This window comes from Rhagoletis zephyria, unplaced genomic scaffold (assembly GCF_001687245.7).
Source record: "Rhagoletis zephyria isolate East Lansing unplaced genomic scaffold, Rhagoletis_zephyria_1.1 Rzeph_scaffold_00487, whole genome shotgun sequence".
Taxonomy (NCBI): Eukaryota; Metazoa; Arthropoda; class Insecta; order Diptera; family Tephritidae; genus Rhagoletis; species Rhagoletis zephyria.
The window spans coordinates 16,521-40,968 of NW_016157571.1; the positions used below are offsets into that span (position 1 = coordinate 16,521).

At 35.1% G+C, this 24,448-nt stretch overlaps 1 protein-coding gene across 1 annotated transcript; it reads right to left on the bottom strand.

Moving 5' to 3' along the window:
- Window positions 1-8,038: 8,038 nt before the first annotated feature.
- Window positions 8,039-14,059, bottom strand: LOC108359898 (proton-coupled folate transporter-like). Its single transcript, XM_017611974.1, has 9 exons — window positions 13,753-14,059; window positions 13,563-13,672; window positions 10,822-10,972; window positions 9,963-10,146; window positions 9,548-9,734; window positions 9,338-9,473; window positions 8,648-8,784; window positions 8,217-8,563; window positions 8,039-8,152 (listed from the first exon to the last, which is right to left on the bottom strand). The coding sequence occupies exons 1-9, from the start codon at window positions 13,973-13,975 to the stop codon at window positions 8,089-8,091; spliced, it is 1,539 nt and encodes a 512-aa protein (XP_017467463.1). The 5' UTR covers window positions 13,976-14,059; the 3' UTR covers window positions 8,039-8,088.
- Window positions 14,060-24,448: the final 10,389 nt, after the last annotated feature.

Genomic DNA, 24,448 nt, shown 5'->3' on the forward strand with positions numbered 1-24,448 from the left:
ACACTGATAAGGCCCAATCAGTTCATTGACGGTGGGCTTCAGTCTTTCACACAATACGCTCGATAAGACCTTGTAACCTATGCTTAGAAGGCTGATCCCGCGGTAGTTGGCGCGAATGGCGGGGTCACCTTTCTTGTGGATTGGGCAAGCATGAATCAATTGTGAACAATGTTCTCCTATGTTTCTTAACCGGTTCGAATGGTTGTTGCTTTGCAGGAAAAGTGTTTTGTAGGAGGAGTGCACATAGTTTTAATTTTTCCAATAGGTGGCGAAGGGGTCGAGCTATGCTAAAAAATCGCATTTATGGTCTGATTTTCTTCAAACGCGGAATACATAATGGATAACATATTCGATAGAAAAACGATAAATAACGATAAGAAAATCAATAAATATCGATAACAAAATAGTTGAAAATATCGATAACAAAATCGATAAACATATCTATTATTATATCAATAAGTTCCGAAAATATCGATAGCGAAATTGATAACAATATCCATAAAAATTTCGATAAAAAAAATGGTTAAAAATATCGATAAAAATATCGATAGCAAAATCGATATAAATATCCATAACAAAATCGATATTAAAATCGATAACAAAATCGATAAATATAGATAAAAAATCGATAAATAGCGATAACAAAATCGGTAAATATCGATAACAAAATATTTGAAAATATCCATTACAAAATCGATAAAAATATCGATAACAAAATCGATAAACATATCTATTATTATATCGATAAGTTCCGAAAATATCGGTAGCAAAATTGATAACAATATCGATAAAAATTTCGATAAAAAAATCGGTAAAAGTATCGATAACAAAAATATCGATTATTTTATCGTTAAGTCCCGAGAATCCCGAAAATCTCTAAAATCCCAAAATAGTTCCCAGATTGAGTGTCTGTGTCTCTCTCTATATCCTTTCCTTTTTAATTACCTTTATTTTAATCTTTCTTACCCTATCTTCATCTTTACTTCTATCAGTATCCTCTTCCTCCTCTTTGTCTTTACTTACTTTACTGGTTATCATGTTCTTCATCGACATATTCCCCTTCACCTTTGCCCTTACATACCTATATTGGAAATTATAGATATATTCCAAACGCCACTGTGACGTGTGTGACTTGACTTTGTGACGGGTGTAACAAATTGAGGATGAATACACAAATACCCATTAGTAGGCAACTAAACTAACTTTATTTCTCAAAAAATCGGATTTTACAAACACATAACAGATTATGTCACCTAAGGACGCGATAATCCTTGATCGGACTCTTTATGTCCACTGGCTGTCTGAGTCACAGGAAAGTACCTTATTTTTAAGTAGTACTATACTGTTCATGAAGCTGTTACCTTTCAAACCGTATGAGATACTGTCTTTACCTTGACAAGTGAAGTAACGTTGTTTTTTTGTATCCGTGACATCATAGCTTAACTTTCCCATTCCTCGAGCAACAACATATCTTTATGATTAGCTTTATCATCGGTGATCACAAGCAGATATATGAACCATTTCAGATCAGTAGATAAGTAACGGTAACAGTTCCTGGCCGAATTTATTAAAATTTGTCAAATTTGTTAAATTGAGACGGGTGACCAACATAATCGTTTTTTTTGTTTTTTTTTTTTTTTAACAAAAGCATATAAATACTTAAAAGCAAATTCGCACATATTCGCCTGTGTCATAGCGTTACTTAAGAAAATTAACCTCTCATATGAGTTTGTAACTGGTATAACCTAAAATAAAAAATATCTGATTTTGAGATAAAATTCGATCGAAATTTTTCCATATAGATACAACAAACATAATACACCTTGTAAAAACCAAACAAATTAACGGTGTATCTAATCTAATTGTTAATTGTTAATTATATGTGATGTACATTTAGTACTAAGTTTTAGGAGAAAGTATTCCCCATTTTGCGGTGACTCAGATCAGATAATAAAAAACGGGGATTTCGCTAATTTTTCCATCATCATTTAAATAATCATAAACGAAGTGTTTTCATTGACAGCGCTAGGCAATAATCTTATCTGAACAATTTTACTCAGCTTACAGTAGTACATCTTCAAACATATATGTATATATGTAGATAAAATTGTTTGCAGACATCTAATTACCCAGCAGGAAATGTATCTAACTATAAGCTAACTTGAAGTTGATTACAAAGGAACTAAAGGTATTTATTATCTGTATATTTTCTTTGACGAAATTTAACTATATTTCTATGGCGATGGCCGCGAAATAGTCATGGTTGGCTACCTCTGAATTCGATGTAACTAACTTGTAACTAACTACTTTAGGACATACAATATCAATAGGAAAAACAAAGTATTTTTTTTTGTTTTATTTTTATTTTTTTATTTATTTACTTTATTTATTTTATTACATTTCATATTTGTTAACATATTCTGCTGTAGGTGGTCCCATATTCGAACTTTGTCAGACATTACTTCACTTTTCTGCAGGGTAACGAAACCGTTGGGTAACATGTATATATGTATGTATGTATATGTATGTGTATGTGTTTTTATTATCTTTGCAATATTAAGACGAAGGCGATGACTTGCGGTTTTCGTTGTTTATATTTTTTTAATAAAAGACGGAGCAAAATTTATCTAACGGCAGTAACGATTTCAGACTGAATGCAATCCTATTTCTTTAAGATAAGAAATTTTGTAAAATTGCAATCAGGAATTTATGAATGAATTCTTGAACTAATCTTTGAAATAACATGAACTCATGCATGTGTGTACATATGTATGTACATACACAGGCCCGTCGAGAGGGAGGGGGAAATGGGGTGAATCCCCCGGGTCCGAGCTTCTTAAGGGGCCCGAAGTATCAGGACCATAACTTGCTATTATTTTTTTTTTTTTTTACAATGTAATTGCTCCTTCGTTCTATGCAATAAGAGCGTGAATTTAGTAGACTTGCGATTTGAGATGTAATCCAAAGAGATTAAAAACATGATAATTATGAATACGGATTTGGAACTTTCTATTACTGTGCAGCTGTAGGTCTTTTCAGAAGTAATTTCCAGCGCAGAACTCGAGCTCGAGATTATAACTGTGCCAAAATATTCAGGTTTTTCGCGGTTAAGTACACGAAAAACGGTTTTAATGGCCACTTTTGTTTGCTCTATGCTATTTAGTGGTACTTTACGATTTCTCCTTCAGAAACTATGGTAATTGGAAGATAACGTAATGAGTTAAAAAGCACATGCTTGGTTTGGTTAAAGTTAAAGTGGCAAGTAAGGGAAAAAAGGCAAATATGTGGCACCATTCGCGAGTGCATTTTGAAGGATAATAATAGTACTAGAAAAATACCTGAAATAACTCCAATAGATTTTTATTATTTCATCAGAAAATCTGCTTCTTTTAGCTTCTTATTTCGCTTCATTTTTATTTTCTGAGCCTATATAGGTCAATAGCACGTTGAATAGCTTACAATGTTGCTTTCAAAATGAGCCCTACCTCTAACTAAAAAAAATATAATTTTACCTGAAAATTCAATTAGTAAAAAAGAGACTCTTACGTTACAAATAGTTTTCCACCAAAAACACATGGATAATAAGAGTATAGGAAACTGCTTTATTTTATTCTGAAAGTAGGTCGAAAATGCTCGAAGAAAACCAGATTCCTCCAATTTTTAGCCTGGTGGATTTCGCGGCAAAAAAAACTTTTTGATATTTTGGACCAAGAAAGTTAACTGATTATTTTGTCGTATACTTTTTTTTTTTATTAACTTCAAAATACTGCAAGCCAATCGAAGAGAAGAAAGTATAAGGCAAAAAATGGCGGTCCTTAAATATAAACAAACCTAATTTTATGTTGTGCTTTTTTAATTTTCATTAAATTAAAAATATCTCAGAATTAAGTGAATTTTCATGTTTGAGAGAAGGAGATTCGTGTCAATATTTATATTGTGTGAAACCTCNTAAGATAAGAAATTTTGTAAAATTGCAATCAGGAATTTATGAATGAATTCTTGAACTAATCTTTGAAATAACATGAACTCATGCATGTGTGTACATATGTATGTACATACACAGGCCCGTCGAGAGGGAGGGGGAAATGGGGTGAATCCCCCGGGTCCGAGCTTCTTAAGGGGCCCGAAGTATCAGGACCATAACTTGCTATTATTTTTTTTTTTTTTTACAATGTAATTGCTCCTTCGTTCTATGCAATAAGAGCGTGAATTTAGTAGACTTGCGATTTGAGATGTAATCCAAAGAGATTAAAAACATGATAATTATGAATACGGATTTGGAACTTTCTATTACTGTGCAGCTGTAGGTCTTTTCAGAAGTAATTTCCAGCGCAGAACTCGAGCTCGAGATTATAACTGTGCCAAAATATTCAGGTTTTTCGCGGTTAAGTACACGAAAAACGGTTTTAATGGCCACTTTTGTTTGCTCTATGCTATTTAGTGGTACTTTACGATTTCTCCTTCAGAAACTATGGTAATTGGAAGATAACGTAATGAGTTAAAAAGCACATGCTTGGTTTGGTTAAAGTTAAAGTGGCAAGTAAGGGAAAAAAGGCAAATATGTGGCACCATTCGCGAGTGCATTTTGAAGGATAATAATAGTACTAGAAAAATACCTGAAATAACTCCAATAGATTTTTATTATTTCATCAGAAAATCTGCTTCTTTTAGCTTCTTATTTCGCTTCATTTTTATTTTCTGAGCCTATATAGGTCAATAGCACGTTGAATAGCTTACAATGTTGCTTTCAAAATGAGCCCTACCTCTAACTAAAAAAAATATAATTTTACCTGAAAATTCAATTAGTAAAAAAGAGACTCTTACGTTACAAATAGTTTTCCACCAAAAACACATGGATAATAAGAGTATAGGAAACTGCTTTATTTTATTCTGAAAGTAGGTCGAAAATGCTCGAAGAAAACCAGATTCCTCCAATTTTTAGCCTGGTGGATTTCGCGGCAAAAAAAAACTTTTTGAAATTTTGGACCAAGAAAGTTAACTGATTATTTTGTCGTATACTTTTTTTTTTATTAACTTCAAAATACTGCAAGCCAATCGAAGAGAAGAAAGTATAAGGCAAAAAATAGCGGTCCTTAAATATAAACAACCCTAATTTTATGTTGTGCTTTTTTAATTTTCATTAAATTAAAAATATCTCAGAATTAAGTGAATTTTCATGTTTGAGAGAAGGAGATTCGTGTCAATATTAATATTGTGTGAAACCTCCGAATATTTATAGCCCAAATATAATCAAAAATCTGCGAAACCTGAGATAAAAATTGTTCCCGTTGGTTTCCTTTTCGGCGATTTGGGCCATATGCTTTTAAATTAATACAACTTATATATGTACTAGTTAACCCGAATGACATTAAAACGCCGAAAATTGTAATTCAAAAACCTGAAACCGATTTCAAATATTAGCCAGAGTTATAGCAACCGGAGTGCCATATTTCATCAATATCCGTACAACTGCGCCTGAGTGAAGAGAGGTCGCGCATAGTGTCCCTGTACCGATAAAAAAGTTCTAAGTTCAAAAAATAAAATTTCAACTCACATCTATAGCCTAAAGTCTTTACTTCGTTCTCTCATATTTGAAATTCGAAAGAACGTTGCAAATATAATGAGCTTCACAAAAAATTTCCTCTTGTATAATATACATACATACATACATATATACTTAGTTAGATCAGTATGTCATATATCAGTAGGTAGATATTTTTCATCCATAGTGTTACCATATGTATGATGAGTACTTGCATCCTATTTATGTCAAGAATCCATGATTCTATCTAAGCGAATTATACGATTTTGTAGAACCAGTCTTTTGTTACTGAGGAACGCCTTCAAAAAGCAGTTCAGACACCAAACTTATCTTAATGGCGTTGTTAGCTAACAAATTGTGACCAGTTATGAGACCCACCATAAGTCTGCAGTCGTTCCTTGGCATTTTATGTACAAGTTTTGTTAATGATATTGCGTCTATATTAGCGTGGGCCGAAAATCCGATTTTTTTTTAGAATTTTGATTGGTAATAACAAAAATATGGTTCCTTATGCTCTAAAAAATATCTTTGTGAAGTGTGAAAATTTTTGGTCAATATCCTAGGCTCACCCATGTCCATCAAAGTTCAAGTACTAAAAAAAAAATTTCTTACCTAACTTCGATTCTCTACAAAAAAAGGTTCATATACCAAATTATGTAGGACTAATACTTTAGAAGATTATTGCAATTTTAGTAAAAAAATGTATTAATTAATTTATTAATTAATTTTTATTTTTTGAGCATATTGAACTTTGATGGACTTGCGCGAGCCTAGGATATTGACCAAAAAATTCCAAATTTCACACAGATTTTTTTTAAAGATTATGAACCATATTTTTGCTGTTACCAATCAAAATTCTAAAAAATCGGATTTACGGATAAGTGAACACTCCAAAAATTGGCGTGATCGGTTTATTTTAAAGCCAACCTTCCATAAAAACCTAACTTCAAAATTGCCTTAAAAGTGCCTTAAATGCCATCATTAGTATATGAGGGTAAGAATAAAATCCAAGGATGACATGATATGAAACTCTCTCATTTTGCTTCCAAGAATCTAACTTAAACTCGTTTTCTGACTTGGCAGCAATAAAAATGAACCTTTTCACAGCGCTCTCACGAGAAAAAGAGTTTCGTATCATGTCATCCTTGATAAAAACTGCAGTTTACCGCAGCTTTCATTCCTGGCAGATCGCGAGTACGCACAAATCTATCCGCAAGGGCTGGAAGATTACCGTCTCTCAGATTGGAAATTGAACTGCGTATACTTGTGGCGTTCAAAGCTTGTTCACGGCAAAGTAAGAAATCTTAGCTGACGTTTTGCCGTTTGGTGTGTTGCGAGTGGAAACAATAACAAGCTTTGCATATTTTTGTTGTTGGCTCGGTAATTCAGGTTAATCTGTTTTTACCATTGCTCTTCTTCTTTTTAACCGACTTCCAAAAAGGAGGAGGTTATCAGTTCGTCGGAATATTTTATTTTTTATTTTTATTTTTTTTTTATGTATGTTACCGCATAACTTTGGACCACGTCAACCGATTTCGATAATTCTTTTTGAATCGGAAAGGTAGTGTCTCAGAGGTGGTCCCATACTAATCTGGTTGAGATCCGATCAGTGGATCATGAGATATATATATATATTTATATATTTTTTATATGGGAGGTGAAGTGGGTTTTTTTTTTTGCTAAAAATTACTTGTTTGATTTTGGAGTTTCCTTCAGAAGAGCGAAGGAGTTTTACCTTTGCTTGAGAGGTCCGGAGACCATTTTCATTAATAAATTGTGAACTTCTGTCGGTTTGCAACTTTTTACATCAGCAGAGAAACAAAAGATCTTCACACAATAGAGTATTTACTAACTTATAACTAACTGCCTAACTGTATAACTAAGTGCACAACAACACCTCAAATTTTAGTGAAAAAAGAGAAATCAATAAATGAAACACAACTATTCGCGATGGGCAGTAGTCGGATACTGACGCGCAATTCTGGTTTTCATTTTATTTTCGAATCCAGCGAGTCGCTTTAATAAACACTATAATGAACAAACTCGAAAAATGTGATTTTATAGATATTTTTTTGTTTTGCATCTAATCAAGTATTTTTTTCGCAGTAGATTTTAATAGTCGTTGGAAGAGTCAAGACAAGACAGGAATTGCCTTCAAACCATCTTTTAATCGGCGAAAAATCTTCTAAATGCTGGCTGGCAAGTACGAAGCTGGTTGATTTTAAATCCGATCAACTTTCGTTGCTTAAATAGGAACCATTTTTTAATTTTAGTGTCGCTTGAAAGGAAATCACTCAACCAGTTGGTGTGGGTATAGCAAAGTTAGTTAGGAAAGTGTTTCAACTGATTAAACGATAAATCAGTGCGTGTATAGGGCGCTTTAGACATATCGAAATCTATTGCATATACATATATGTATACATATGTGTCTTCTTTAAACAAAAACGCATAAGCAACTTGTATTTTCTAAAACTTAATTAAAGCATTGTTCTAAACAATATTCGTTGAGTAATTAAATATTCTCGACACACTACTGAATCTCATCTCTAACTGCGTTGAATTGCTGGACTAACCGCCACTCCTTTGCGATGCGATATGATTTGCACCAATCTGTAGATAATTACAATACAGAGTCATTACAGTTTCAATACAAAGACTAGGAGGTTAAACTTACAAAATAAGCAAAAATGCTATGAAATATAGCACAGCGCTGATGATGTTGAACATGCCCGGATAGAAGGCGAACGTCGCATTGTAAACGCTGGTGTAGAGTGGTGCTGAGCCTAGTGGAGTGATTGTCTGCAGAGCTGTCGTCACAGAGAAAACTTTGCCGGTTTCATTCGTCGGTGTCACAAAGGAGAGAATGGTCAACAACATCGGAGTAATGATGGTTGAAATGAAGCCCAGCGCGGTAGCCAAATACATTTCCCAGAATTGTTGCGCCGCAGCGCGCACAGTGCTCTCACAAACGGCAGAGAGCAGAGACATAATAGCTATGGTCTCGATAGAAAGTTGCATGTGCTGAAATATTTTGAATGAAAATATTGATGACACGTTTGTTGGATTCCAATTTGATGCAGTTTCAGCACATTTGTATATACATACCTTTCGAAAAGTGACAATTGCAAAAGTGCCACCAGCAATTTGAATAGCAGCGCTAATAGAGTTGTAATCACTATACTGGCTAACAGTAGTACTGAATTTGGCGCGCAGAAATAAGTAGAAGACATTACTCTCGCCAGCTGAAATAGAAATTGTTTGACTTTAGGATACACATACAAAAAGAATAATAGAATAGAGCAAGTTAAAAATTCTCCTAATTGATGACGCAAACTAAGTTCCATCGATAGTATTCATAACGCCATATTACATAAAAATATGTATGTATGTATGTACAAATTAACCTCAAACATAAATAGTAATTCTTGCGATGAGTATTTTATGTGTCCAATCTCTTCCAGAACTGGGTTTGTCTACCACGAAAGAACACTAACCTTTGACCTTAGCTTCGCTGTAATCGTAACAAAAAATGCTTTATTAACCGACTTCCAAAAAAGGAGGAGGTTATCAGTTCGTCGGAATCTTTTTTTTTTTTTTTTTTTTTAATTTTATTTTTTTTTATGTATGTTACCGCATAACTTTGCACCACGTCAACCGATTTCAATAACTCTTTTTGCAACGGAAAGGTAGTGTCTCAGAGATGGTTTAGATCCGATCATTGGATCATGAAATATATAGATATATATATTTTTTTTTTAAGTCGGTTTTTTTTTTGCTAAAAATTATTTTACTTACACGTTGTGAAATTGGAAATAACCAAAGCAATCATCGTAAGCCAAATGAAGGTGCGCATATGATTGGGGCGCTTGGTAGTGCAGGTGCGCACCAAATCAATGAGATGTGTAATACTGAAGAACTGGCTTAGCTTGTACTGCAAGTGAAGATGACGACAATCAATTAGGATCGCTACAATTTTACAATTTTTTGCACGCTTTGCTTACTCACCATCAAAGTAGTGTGCTCCACTTTTAAACTCTCCTCATTCACAAAGATTATGTAGACCATAGCTAAGAGCGCCGATAGCGCTGAAATCGCAAATACAACTTGCATACTTGTCTTGGCGAAGAGTGCACCGCCCGCCAATGTACCGGCAACAGTGCCAAGGCCAATTGCGGCATCAGCTAAAACCATTCTGTGTTCGGAAATTAATTTATTATAAAAAAATATAAAATATGTAATGCCGAATTTCCACTAGGCATTGAAATGACAAAAAATGTATGCCATTGAACTTAATGACTATTTTTTTTTTTAATGTAATGACACGAGTATTTTTCAATGCCCGACTTTATCATTTGTCATATTCGCCATTTAGTGCCTAGTAGAGATCCAGCATAAGGTGAATTTTCGTGAAGTAACTCACCTTAAGCCCTTAAATTGTGGTGATGCCACATCTGCTATGTAACAATAACTGACAATCGAGAAAGCGCATGAGGATCCAGTGACTGCCGCCGGTATATTCCCAATAACGTATAGCCAAGGATTTGTGGGAGAATAAGCGGATACCATAGACAAAATAAAGTTGACAATGTAACCAAGTGCAATACCTACAATAGAAATTGATATATGTTAATGCTTAACGCGATAAATTTAGCATGTGTGTATGTCTGTACATTAGGACGGTCCAAGAACAGTAAAGTCGGAATTGTAATTCTCTCAACCCCTAGGATTGTTCGATATCGAAAAAAGTATATTGTGGGTTTTATTTTGAAATCAAAAAATATTTAGAGGTCGCTCAAAGCGCTGAAAGTTTTCCATATATTTTTATTTGGGAAAAAAGCAACTTTTCGTAGAAATGGTATAGAATTCTTGAAAATAAATAAATTCTCTTGTTCTCCTCAGAAGACTTTCAATAATAGTACCCAATTGTTTATTTAATCACTTTTAAAATACTAACGATTTTTTATTATGTGGGTTTATGGCGGACCTACATATAGATTATAATTGCGATGGAAAAAATGCTAAATAAACAATTGAGTATTATTATTGGGAATCTCCCGCAGATAAGCGGAGTTTTCCGATAGAAAAATATTGATTTTTAAGAATTCTCTAAATATTTTTTGATTTCAAAATAAAAAATAGGGGTATATTTTTTTCGGTATACAACAAACCTAGGGTTTGAGAGCATAGAAAATTCCGACTTTACTTTTTCACATGCAGTTTTGGACCACCACCTTAATGGAATGTTGTTTAGGCACATTACATATTTGTATACCCATTACCCATTAGTGCAATTAAGAGTACCGGGCGGCGTCCAAAACGATCTGACCATGAGCCAATGAAGAGCGCCAATATTGCGGGTACAATACTCGAGACCAAAGAATTGGCTAATATTATATGGGAAACGTAGGGCTGTACTCGTTTTTCGATGTCCTGAAAAATATGGAAATTTATTATAGAATAAATAAGGAAGTTCATGCGGAATAGTATTTATAAAAAGGTATTACACATTTCTGAGAATCGCCGAACAGTATTCTATTATGGGAAAAAGGACAAAAGTAAGTAGCTCCAGAACGAGAAAATATAACGAAATAATGTAACGGTGTTTTAAATATTCGGCGATGGAGAATTCATGAAAAATAGTCTCGTTGTTTGGCGAAAGTAAAGCTGTATGTAGCTACCTTAAGATTCTCCTAGAAATTTTATTTTGAAAAAACTTTTATGACAGATTTTTGAATCAGCGTGGAAATCTGAAATAAATTCCTCGGACCCAGGGAAGTTACATATATTCCTGGCATTCGTGAGGGTAACTCGAGACAGATAGATTAAACATATTTTATTATAACTTATAAACATATTTTGGTGGTGTTGTCGCAATTTCTCATTAGGGATATTCATCTAAATGCGTAAATGCCTCGCAACCTCGTACATAAACCTGTTTTCCATACAAAATTGGTATGTTTACGAGGTATGGTACGTAGTTATGAGGCATTTTCGCGTTTATATTAATACCCCAATTGTATTATCAGTGGTAGCAATACTACCTATTTATTATTGGAAAATGCTCATCAATTACAAATTTGACAATGGCGACATTTCGTTAGCCAGTTTACACCTTGTGTGTGGATATATATATATATGCATGCATGGTACATACCTATAAATGAATTTGTAAGATTTCGGTTTTACCACTTCTATTTTACTTGATCTGTATGTATGTAAAATTTATTGTTTCGATAAAATTTTGCTAAAAAATTTTTGATGAACTTCCCGATGACCTAGATAAATTAATCAGCTAGGTGGCGCAGGAATCGAAATAAAAAAAACCGTATTTATAGTCGGATTTGGTTCATATTTAGAACATAAATATATTTAATACATGGAAATAAATAACTGCACAAAAAATTTTGCCGATAGGTAGCGCGAGTGTCAAAATATTCCCGAAACCTACATTTATGGTCTAATTCAGTTCGTATTTGGAAAGCTTGTTTTAAAAATATTTTTTTACTATTAACTTATTTATTTTTATCATTCAAAATATATGTGGTTGTATGGATGTTTGTATTATATAGTTTTCTGTAAGTAAACTTTCAAAGTACATACTCGTAGGTGGGGTAAGTGCCAAATTTGTTCTAACCATATGGCGTCTGGGCCGGTCTAATGTATGTCACTACCCGCCTCTTTTTTTACCACGTGTTTACCAAATATTAATTTTAAATTTCGCACATATGTATAGATGTTTATTGTGTTATGGTCGAGTATAATACATTAATATTCATAGATAACAAATTTATCGAGGGTGAACCCCCAGTTAGAATTGCTTAATCTAAAAAAAGCAGATACGAAAACTAGAAAAACCCGCCAATACTAGTTTCAATTCAAAATGACCTAATTGAAGTTTTTCCGAAAATGACTTTTTTATTTTATCTCAGATTGCGGTTACTTTTTACATTATTTCAATAATAGTTTTGCTAACAGCTTTCAAATTTGTCATTCAGGGCGTTGTTATAACTTGCATGGAATATAAACTATAAGCAGATAGTTTGCTGCACAATTTGAGTAATGGACAATTATTTGCTAGAATGGGATATTGTTTTTTTTTTTTTGTATCGTTATCGCTTCATTTCAATAGTATTATCGCTTTAGAATTTGTTATTCAAATCGATGAGTGAAACGTAAAAATCGTTATTGAAACCAAGTATTTATGTATTATCTTATGGTTATCGAAACAAAAACTTAATCTTCACTTTACAGTTAACACCAGAGCTAAATTTCAGACTACCAAACCGAAAGATGCAAAAGGCCCTGTATGAACCTTTTTTTAATTACGGCCGTTTTCAGAGTGACGAGTTAACTCTCATTCGGCAGTTAACTACAGGTTTTCAGTACAAAATTTTAAAGTTAACTGCCGAATTTGAGTTAACCCTCCAAAATTTCAGAGACGATATACCCTGCAAACCAAAGTTCCCGAAATCTTAACGAAATCTTTAGGAGTATCTGGTTTCTGTAACGATTTTTTTCCGAATCTTCAAAGAAAATTATATGAAGTGGTTGACACGAACTCGTAAAGAAATTTCTGTACGAAAAATAAAGAAAATACTGAAAAAAGTCTGCAAGAAATTCTTCACATAGCAGCATTATTTTCATTTCTTTACCGATTTTCTTCCGAAATTTCGTAAAAGAATGGAAGTGTGCGTAATTTATTTCATTTTAGAAAATTCTGCAAAAAATCGGATGGGATCTTTCCGAATTCTTTAAAAATTCTTTACGATTCAGAATACTCTGAAAAAATGGTTTGCAGGGATTATTTTCATTTCTTCACCGATTTTCTTCCGAAATTTCGTAAAAGAATGGAAGTGTGCGTAATTTATTTCATTTTAGAAAATTCGGAAAAAAATCGGATGGGATCTTTCCGAATTCTTTAAAAATTCTTTACGATTCAGAATACTCTGAAAAAATGGTTTGCAGGGTAATTGTACATACACATACATATGTATGTTTATAATTGACTTCAATTACTCACCGAATTTGTTGTTGCATTTGCAATGCCCAACATTGGTTGACAGTCTTCTTCAGTGTAATCAAAAATCACTTTACAGCTCTGATAAAGTAATTGATTAGTAAATACAACGGCTAGATGTAAAAAATAAGTGTGTGAAATGTTATTTTTAAATACTCTTATTACGATGAACCGGCAAAGTCGAATGACCTACATGGCAGAGTGGTGCTAAAATTCAGAATAAATATTGGTGGTTCTAATATAAAAACGCGTCTCAAAGGATTTAACCGCTGTCTTTTGGCTGAGTCGTCTACAAAAGCCTGGCCGCAATTTACTTCGTCAACGTTGACTGAATTTTGTATATCAGCAGGATGGCTTGGTGTGTTTGTGATGTTTTCCGCATCGTACACATTGTTTTCGAAACTGTTTCCATTCATTTTCTGTTCGTTAATTATGCTACACTCGATTTATTTACATAGATATGTTTTACACTTTCTTCAATATTCTATTTATACGACTTTATAGTTGTTCGGTTTAATGGCAGAATAAAAAAATGCGGCACAATCGACTGTCATTGACAGTCCTCTCTCTGTCCAACTAACTTTGATAACAGCACCCACATAATTTATATATTGCAATATTTTATGGCCGGCGTGCAAGCGAACGGCGTGGCGTGCAAGTGCGCGGGTGATTCCCTTGCGAGTAAGTTAAGCTAAGTTAAGTATGTATATACGTAGCAGAAGTTTGATAAGGAATTTGTAATGCATGTATCACCCAAAAGTTGAAACGTACTGACAACGAATGGTCAAAAGCAAAGATAAGATAAACACAGCAAAATCGCATCGAAAGTTTTTAAAAAATTCACATCTAAAAATGAGTTTGGATCTCGGCTAGAGGTACGGTTTTGACATGTAAACTTACTGACGCATGACACCCAGAAAAGCTGCTAAACAAACAACATCATCTCCTCTACAAACATCGACGCCGATTAGCGAACCCGGATAAGCCAACAGCTCATCAGCGACTAGACTGGCTAGGAGAACATCATTGAACAGTGTTTAGGCGACTGATAACACCTAGCGCCTAAAGGTATGCTGCACCCTAAGCAACTCGTTTCAAACCGGATATAAAGAACGTTTTGTATATGCAAGCATCTCATATTAGAAATTATTTACGCACGTGCACTTCTCAACTGCCGCGGAGCAAAACCTACTAAAGTAGTTACATAATTGCTGATATCCCAAATCATGCTCAACAAACTCGCTTGACGCATGCAGCCAAAACCAAAGCGATACAAGCTGTCGGGGGTTCTATATGGCTTTTAGCATACAGAGGTGGTCACTGTGCATCCTACCCACATTTTTGAACTTAAATATATAACCGATGCTCCTCCAGAGTTTTCCAAACGGCAGCACTCTTCATGACTTACTACCATGAAGAGGTGAAAACTGGCTCCAACTAGGGCGTCCAAAATTTTGTAAAATATAGTACACTTCCAATATATATAGTATTTTATGTAAGAGAACAAAGTAAGTTAAAATCTTTTTTCTCCAATATATTTATTTTCATTTTGGCAGTTTTTCACAATTCCTTGTTAACCACGAAAGTGTTGTATGCCTTTATCACAATCAATATTTAAATTAATATAAATCAAAAGTTCATTTTTTGTTAGTGAGGTAATCGTTTTGCTGCTCTCATCTCGCCATTTCACATCCATAACAATAACAACTAAAAAGTACGGGAATACAAAAAAGCATTTTTCCTGTAAAAAAGTCAAAAATTTTCCTTTCAAATTACAAAAAAAAAAGAAGCCGAACAAATGGAAGCAATAAATTAAAAGTTGATTGCTAGCCAGGAACATTAAATCGCATACGAAACGGTAATATTTACGGTAATACTTTAATATTTTTCGCTATCAAATTGACAACGTACAATTTTTGTTTACTTTTGTGTAACAGCTGATCGCTTGACACTCTCGGGTAAAATCTTGCAACTTCATTCTCTACACAACTCTCCAAAAATCGCTCTCATTTACAGGATTTTGGAGAACGAGAACATTTTTACTTTAACCTTGTGCCAAAATCTGTAAGTTCATGGAATACTCATAAGTTCATTATGGGATTTCCAGCTAAATACGATTTTTTGTTTTTTTTTTTTTGCACCTTAGTCTTTGATTGTAAAGTAAGAATGGAGATTTGAGTGAAAAGTTAGCTTGATCCATACATGTAATAAGAACACGATCTAGCGAACAGAAGGGGACGCAAACCGTTACTTTAGTTTCGTTGATTTTTACAGTTCTCGCAAGTATTTAAAACACTTTTCCTATCGAAAAATGCAATATTAAGATAATTGACTAATCTAACATTCTCTTTTATCCTCCCATTCGGCTACGCTACTTTTTTTACTACGGCATCACAAGTATAGTGTGCGAAAATAATTGGTCGTCTAAGGGCCGTTTTCTGAAGTTACCTTTAACTTTAACGCTCACTTTTTTATTTAAAGGTTGGATTAAAAAGAAAGCTATGTCTTAAGTTAAGTATTTCTATTATCGGTGTTTGACGTATGTATGTATGTTTCTTGGTTGTAAACCAATTTAAAGCGCTTTACTTTAGACACAATCACAAATTTTAATGCAGACTTTAAATATAAAGTGAGCTTTAAAGTCGTAGGTTACTTGAGAAAACGGCCCGAAATCTTTTAGCACACAAGCTCTATTCACAGTCGAGGCTAATGTTAGCGCTACTTATAGTCGTGATTTTGCTCGTTAATTGTATATATAGTCACACGCTGTACCAACTGGCTGTGTCTCATTCACGCATTAGCTTTATTTATGTATTAGAAAATCATTCGCTGAACAAATTTTAAGAAGTACGTACTACCACTCCATAGATCCTGGGTTCAATCCCTGATGTGAGCAACATCTAAATTTTTTTCATACGAGGGCAGGGACTTATTACACGGACTTTTTAAATAAAATAATAGTCCACCGCCTCAATAGAATCTCTCGATGTTTTCAAAATAAAAGGGCCGCTTCTTCCGGCGGTTTGAAAACAGCTGCTGAATGAGCGTACAATTCGTAGCCTATTTCGAGCAATTTTTCCATTGCGACTGCATACGTTTTTACCCGTGCATTGCTTTGGTGGGAGAGCATCGCTTTGACTATGCCATGAGCTCTGGTGCATGGTGCTGGATCCCCATTTTCGTCCCTGCTTACGAAACTGTGAAAAATCTCGTCCACGGCACCTTTCCAAGGATAGCTTTTTTAAGGTCCAAATGTACATTAAAACGTAATGAATATGCTTAGTTGAAATGCCAGAAGCTTCAGCCACCTCAACCAAGCCCAAGATAACTTTACACATTTTATCGGCAATTTCTGGCGTGACGACTTCATTAGGGCCACCTGAGCGCCGTACTGGTAAAACCACAACTTAATTCTGTCAATCAATTCTCAAAACATTGAAATTTCGATTATAATTTATCAAGCGTTTTGTTGGTTTCGGTGATGGTTTTTTTTACATGAAAAATGACGCTTGATGAGCATACAAAAATCACCTTTTTCCCTTTTCGTCAAAATTAACTATTTATGTACGTAGCGTGCTCAAAATTTGGTAGTAGTCTACTAAACGATTGTAGTTAACGGGTGCAGTGTTGCATTTAAAGATGCTATGCGGGAGGATACAAAAAATCGCTGGCATATCAAACTGCCATAGTATTAAGAAAATATCCGCTATTTCAAGACGTTTCGACTTTGGTCAAAAAAAAAGAGAAGTTCGGTCGTTTTCTATTTATAAGTAGCTAAATTATTAGGATATTCATTTGCTTAGGACCCTTAAGTAGCATTCGAATGATTTAAACATTTTCCTTCTACAGGTGTTAGAGGAATTTTTACTTTTGGTATCACATTTTTGTACACAAAAGTTCCGAAAAACAGTCCTATATGTAAGCATTATTTATTTATTTATTTATTTATTATAAATATACATATAAACTAAGTTTGTCATTTCTCTTTCACAATTTTTTTCGTACATTTATGTATATGTTTGTACATATGTACCTCGAATTCGAATACTCATTGATTATTTTGATTCTTCGTCGGACTTCGTCGGAAACAACGTTTGGCATCTCAGGGAACATAAAAGCAGCTATAAAATAATTAAATAAATTATATTCGAAGTTGTTGTTTATATGTATGCAAGTCAATTGCGGGCTAAAGCCTACCACTACAAAAGCTTCCTTTTGTCACACCTTGTTTGCGTTCGATTTGGTACGATTGGGCAGCGCCTATGTAATTGTGCTCCAAATCCAATAGAACGTGGTTTAATAGGATTAAATATTTTCAATTAATACGAATACTTTACAGCGGCGTATTCGTTTGTGGGCCTGACATTCCGTTAATGCTTATAGATTATGTCATTATGTAAGCACAAATCAATAGGCAATAATACCAAAAACCAAAAGTAGATCAAAATGAAATGCTTCAAATGTAATTAGACATACATACATACGGGCAATTCTAAAAAAACTGGTAACCTTTGTGTTATTTAGCTTTATTTTCTTTGTTGTAAACTATATGAAGCTGGTTACTTTTGGATATAACTCATAGACGCATATTTGAAGCCTCAAAAAAAATTTTGAATAAATTTTTTGCATAACTTTTGAGTTATGGATGTTTCAATTAAAAAAAAAAAAATGTTAAAAACAAGTGAACTTTTTATGTAATTTTTAATTAGCGAAAAATTAATTACGACATAATTTTTGAAGCACACCATATACTGGTTTGAAATTTTATGTGCAATTAGTACTTACATATGTGTGTACACTTCTCCAGTTTTGCCAGATTGGCTCCACTTTTCGAGATAGCGGTACTAGAAAATTTGATAAAAATTTAACTATTTTATAAAGAATTCCGTCAATTTTGAAGTGATCTCGATAATCGGAGTCAATCTGGTAAAACGGGGGATGCCATTGAATTAAGAACGTCCCAATTAAGTCAGTTCAACTTTCAAAACCTTTGCTCAAAATTTACATCTGCACAGCGTAATTTGAACCCAGCTTATTCTTTTGTTTTTCTATTTCGGCGATCTAAATGTCTATTCCTTGTCTAACTTTTGAATCGCTTGATGAAAATTAATTACACTTATATTTATCAATTTATTAAGAGATTACGAATATAATCATATATAAAACATAGGTGTGCCCACAAATAAAAAAAATAAAAAATATTTTTTTTTTGAAAGTGTACCTGTTTTTTAGATTTCCCCATATAATACGCACATATTTTGTGAGTTGTTAAAATTTTAAATTTTCGGACTTATCTCTTTTTGCATGCATATACATACATAAGTACGTGTACAAAACAAAAACCGAATGCCCGGCGAGTACTTTGTTACGATTCGTTGCACAATTTTTGTATTCATCACAAATTTGTTGGGATGGAAACAACACCTACACTACCAAAATATTTTAATCATATGTTTGTGATCTGACTATATATTTATGTGGTATTAACTGTCATTACCTCTAGATAGTAATTTTTTGTCGGTTTATTTTTTCGCCGTCACTAGTTCTTGAAATATTATATATTAAGCTTCTTAGAAAGTTAGGCAAATCTAACTCAACCCTTATAAGATATTTATAATATATTCGCATTACAACTAAATACTCTTCGTTACAATTGGAGGAGAAAGGTTCTTAAGCCGAGAAGAAAGAATGGTTCATGTCTGGTTGTACATTCCGACCGTTTTTCCCGCAATCGCTCGCTTCAGTCGCATCAGTTGTGGTTTGTAAAGAGCCCAGTCGATTGTCTGATAAATTTTCAGAAGCTCATAATATAGGATTCTCTTCTGGTCGACCAACTACTACCTACTATGTATATTTGGCTTTGGCGTCGATGGTACGGGTTCGCCGTGCTTAACATACGCCTTTGTGGCGCTTTGGATTGTCATAATGAATCAATTTTTCATTGGCAATGACAATACAATGCGAAACCGCCTTGGCTTTGTAACGTTTACGGAGCATTTGGAAATCAGTGACACGCCGTTCGATATTCCGTGGTTTGAGCCATCCAGTTCCGACTTTATGGAGCACACCAATGGCTTTTAATGATGGCACAAATTTCTTGTTTAGTTATCTCCAATGTTTACGCAAGTTCTTCTAAGGTTTGGCACGGATCTTCGCACTTAATTGCCTACACGGCGTCCTTGTCGATTGTGTCAAAATCATCACTTTGGAACGTCGGAACAAGTATTAACAGATTTCAAACAGGATGGAGCATGCTTTCAGTAAGCCTCACACAGCAGCACAAATAGCAATGAAGTTGGCTGCAACATTATACCAATATTTCATCACCATTAATGAAAGGAAACGGCGGAAGAGCGGACGTATAGCTCTGAAAAACTCCGAAAATTTCGGTGCCGTAATAAATGGCGCATGGATGGAATGAGCTGACCGTCAACTTCCAAGATTATCGAGGTCGAGAAGAGAATACTTAACGGTGTCACAACAGCAAAGATTTGCACCAGCAAAAGGAAGGCCGAAAAGAGAAATATTTTCCACATTCTATGCCAATACTTAGATTTCCAGTCAAAGCGATACAAACATTTGGGATTACACAAAAAGCATTCGCAGTGCGCAATTTACTTTCAATCAATAGTTTTTGATTTGCATTAAAATCGGTAAAATATAGGATCCGTTGCCATAGTTCAGTGATTTCGGATAGATATTCGATTCTATTCTCGGACCATGAAACGAAGAATTACTAGAACATGATTTTTTTTTTAAGCCACTCCGAAGAGATGTCCACACAGGCCAAATCAATCAAACTCAAACGACTAGCATCACTGCTCCTTGTGATCAGAAATAAGCTCCTTCGTTTATAGCAACACTCACCTCAGTGGACAATAGGATTGACTCGAAACTAATACCCGACTCCACTCTCAGGGTCCTTGAATAAGAGGAAGGACTGCATATCTGTGGAGCGTTGCATTCTGCGATGTAACCGCTAACTTCCAGGTCTTTTAAAACAAGGCTTCTTTAAACTTTTCACTTTCTCCTTTGCCTTTTAGGCTGTTCGAGGCAGTCTTACAGAAAGTGAGGTGTCCAAAAAGCTTATCCAATACACTCTGACTGGGACATAGAGGAGTTATAGGCTGTAAAGTGTCACATAGTCTCGCCTGGAAAGGGTCTGCAAAGAGATTCACAGGCCAATCATTATATCTGGATGGATAAGGAAGCGAAACATTACTGGACAGGTGAGAAACAAATAAACTAAATCCTTCACCTCGGAATCGGCATCGTCCTTCATCGTGGTAAATATTCTTCTTCTTCTTTTTTTTATGGTGCTGTGTCCTAAGTCCTTCTACACCTGGTCTTTCCAACGCAGAGGAGACCTTCCTATTACTCCGTTACAAGCATCGCGCCAATCGCGAATTGAAAGCAAATATACTTAGATAGCAGTTTTTGCATTTTACTGTTGTTCTTATAAAAACATGCATAACCGTTCCGATATCAAAGCACATTTTAAATGGGTGTCGGAAGCGCGTCGCTCAGCGATATTACAGCGATATTGGAAAATAGAACTAATCACCGTTGAGTGCGGTAAAACGCGACAGTCATTAAAAAAAGCAATAGGGAAAAGATGCGTAGCAGCCAGCAGTTGCTTGTAGAGCTTTGGATAATGCGACTGCGTACAATGAAACGAAAGACACACGCATACATACCTACATACATACATATGTAGATACCTATGCGTGTAAAGATAAACGCCTATTCATGCAATATGTTGAACTGTCTCGCATTGTCATCCACTAGGCAGGCAGGAGGATGGACAGACAGAAACACCAAATCACAACGCAGTGCAATGTACGCATTGCAACAAATCCACTTACGACGCAGCAACTGCGTACCGCAAAACGCGACAGCAGGTCGCTTGCCGTTCCGTTCTTTGCACTTTCGCAATGCACAATGCGCAACGCAGTGTTCGTTCTTTCCAGCTTCGCAAATATGTATGTACTCAAATGCATACAATGATACAACAATGTTCGCACGGTTGGCAGGCATCGTCTGCTATTTGCATAAATTTCGCCTTTTTATGACTGATAGTGTAAAAACTAGGCGTGGCGCTCGCGCTGTAGTTATTGTCTGTCGAGTGCGTCGAGCTTTCATCTGCCATCCATCCGGAGCGGCTGCCGCGTTGCTTTGGTCGCTTTGTATCCATGCGTACATACATACATACATACATACATGTGTACATATGTACGTTGCACAGCGTGCAGATATCGCAGCGCGAAGTGTTCAATTGAATTTAGAGTTTTAGTGTTGTCGTCAATCCTGTTTTTGTAGATTCACCACCACCCTATCGGGCTTATCGGGAGCGCTTTCGCACATGCGCTCTACCGTAGATTGTTCTGAAGTTGTTGGCGGTTTGGTTGGCGGTTTGGGTTGGTGGTGGTTGCTTGCCGGCCGCCTCACAGCTCGTATTGTTGTATTTTATTTTGCTGAAATAAAATCTTCGCCGTAAATGTCATTCATAAATTGCTCTTCAACGCCGCGGTGCGAGTGAGCGCCCCACCGTCCGCTGCCGACCGCGGGCCGTCTGTGGGGTTAGAGATGGGTTTTGGTAGTTGCCATATACAAATGTACATTAGAGTGGTCCAAAATTGCATGTGAAATAGTAAAGTCGGAATTTTAATGCCGCTACTCCCTAGAATTTTTCTATACCGAAAAAATATACCCCTATTTTTTATTTTGAAATAAAAAAAATAGGGAGTGATCAAAGCGCTCAAAGTTTGTCATGTATTTTATATGGCGAAAACTACTTTTCGTAGAAATAGAATTCTTGAAAATCAATATTTTTATATCGGAAATAACTTTCTAATAATATCTCATTTGTCTAAATCGGAACAGTTTTGGTCCAGTTATTCAAGTTTTTCCTTTACCAATCTTTGAAAAAAGTTTGAAAAAACAGTATTAAAAATTATTATTTTTATACAGATTTTTTAACTGTTTTGTCATCTGAGGGTATTTTTTAAGGAACTATTTTTATTCTTAAAAAAACACATTTTTGGAGGTATTTTCCCCCCGGAACCGGTTCACTTTCCACTTTTGATTTCCATGGTTTTAGTATGGGCGGATGACAAATTTTCGGGTGAATTTCTTTTCAGGCGAAACTCGGGATAAGGCAGAATATTTTTCCGAAATATCTTAGTGCAAGTCTTAAAATTTTTTTCTATGGTGGGTGATGCAGTCTAATGTACATACATATGTATGTGTGTAGAAGCTCATTTATTCACATGTAGACGTTTGTAAAGTCAGACATACTTACATTGGTACTTATATGTGATACTATTGCGCGAATACGCATACTGAACTGCGTACGAGTGCGTTTACCTATGCCATTGTGGGTACAAATGTAAGTACAATTTCGGTCAAGAAAAAAGCAACCCAGACAAAGATAATGGAACTACTCGTAAAATGGCATAAACGAATATTCGAATAGACATACGTATGTACATATTGGACATGCAACAGCGAAAAAATCGCAAGGTCAAACATTGAAGGTAGCCCATAAGGCTTCAGCTGTAAAACCCCTGCTTTACCCACGGCCAGTTCTATGTCAGATGTGCACGAGTGGGATGTCCGTAAATTAAAGAAAAACAAGTACATAATTAACAAATAAAATATTTTATTGGTGGTTAATAAAAAGGAAAAATGGACACCCGCACCACCTAATTATTTTTTTTGAATTATTTCTTTTCATGTACATAAGTAAACATTCCGCACCGCATATGAATTATACGGATCAGATAAAACGGATTTTTCAAATAGCACGACACCTGCGCCATCTAGCGGAATAATTCCTCTTTCATATTGCATTGCCAACACACAGGTCAAACATAATAAAAGCTTTTAAAAATACTTTTAATTTATGGCAGATTGAATATTTTTATGTGCTTACCCCGAACGACATCGGGTGCGCTGCTTGTAAATAATAAAATTTTTGTTTTAATTCTAGATGCTGAGGTGCTTTCCATGAGTGTTCTCCACTGCTATTATTTTCGCCACAACTGCGGTGCGTGCGCATAAATATATACATATATAGTATATGTACGCGCGTGTACTTTTCGAATTTCTGTTGCTCCTTCGCGCCACCATGATTTGTTGTTACTGCTGTGGCAGCCAATATTGGCAGCAGCAGCAGCTGCCGTTTTAATGGTGACTGCTGCCGCTGCTGCTGCTGCCGATGCTGTTTCTGCTGAGAAATCGCTCCGAGCAATGCAAAATAGTTTTGTTTTAAAGATCACAATCATCTATGTAACGGGTGATTTTTTTGAGGTTAGGATTTTCATGCATTAGTATTTGACAGATCACGTGGGATTTCAGACATGGTGTCAAAGAGAAAGATGCTCAGTATGCTTTGACATTTCATCATGAATAGACTTACTAACGAGCAACGCTTGCAAATCATTGAATTTTATTACCAAAATCAGTGTTCGGTTCGCTTTACGTCCGATTTATGGTCTACATAATCGACCAAGTGAGCAAACAATTAATGCGATTGTGACCAAGTTTCGCACTCAGTTTACTTTATTGGACATTAAACCAACCACACGAATGCGTACAGTGCGTACAGAAGAGAATATTGCGTCTGTTTCTGAGAGTGTTGCTGAAGACCGTGAAATGTCGATTCGTCGCCGTTCGCAGCAATTGGGTTTGCGAAACACATTTCGAACCGAACACTGATTTTGGTAATAAAATTCAATGATTTGCAAGCGTTGCTCGTTAGTAAGTCTATTCATGATGAAATGTCAAAGCATACTGAGCATCTTTCTCTTTGACACCATGTCTGAAATCCCACGTGATCTGTCAAATACTAATGCATGAAAATCCTAACCTCAAAAAAATCACCCGTT

Coding starts and splice junctions, on each gene's coding strand:
- LOC108359898 (XM_017611974.1), bottom strand. CDS start 13,975: ATGAATGGAAACAGTTTCGAAAACAATGTGTACGATGCGGAAAACATC. Junction 10,973..13,562: donor CAAATGCAACAACAAATTCG/GTGAGTAATTGA, acceptor CATATTTTTCAG/GACATCGAAAAACGAGTACA. Junction 9,735..9,962: donor CCACAATTTAAGGGCTTAAG/GTGAGTTACTTC, acceptor TTCCGAACACAG/AATGGTTTTAGCTGATGCCG.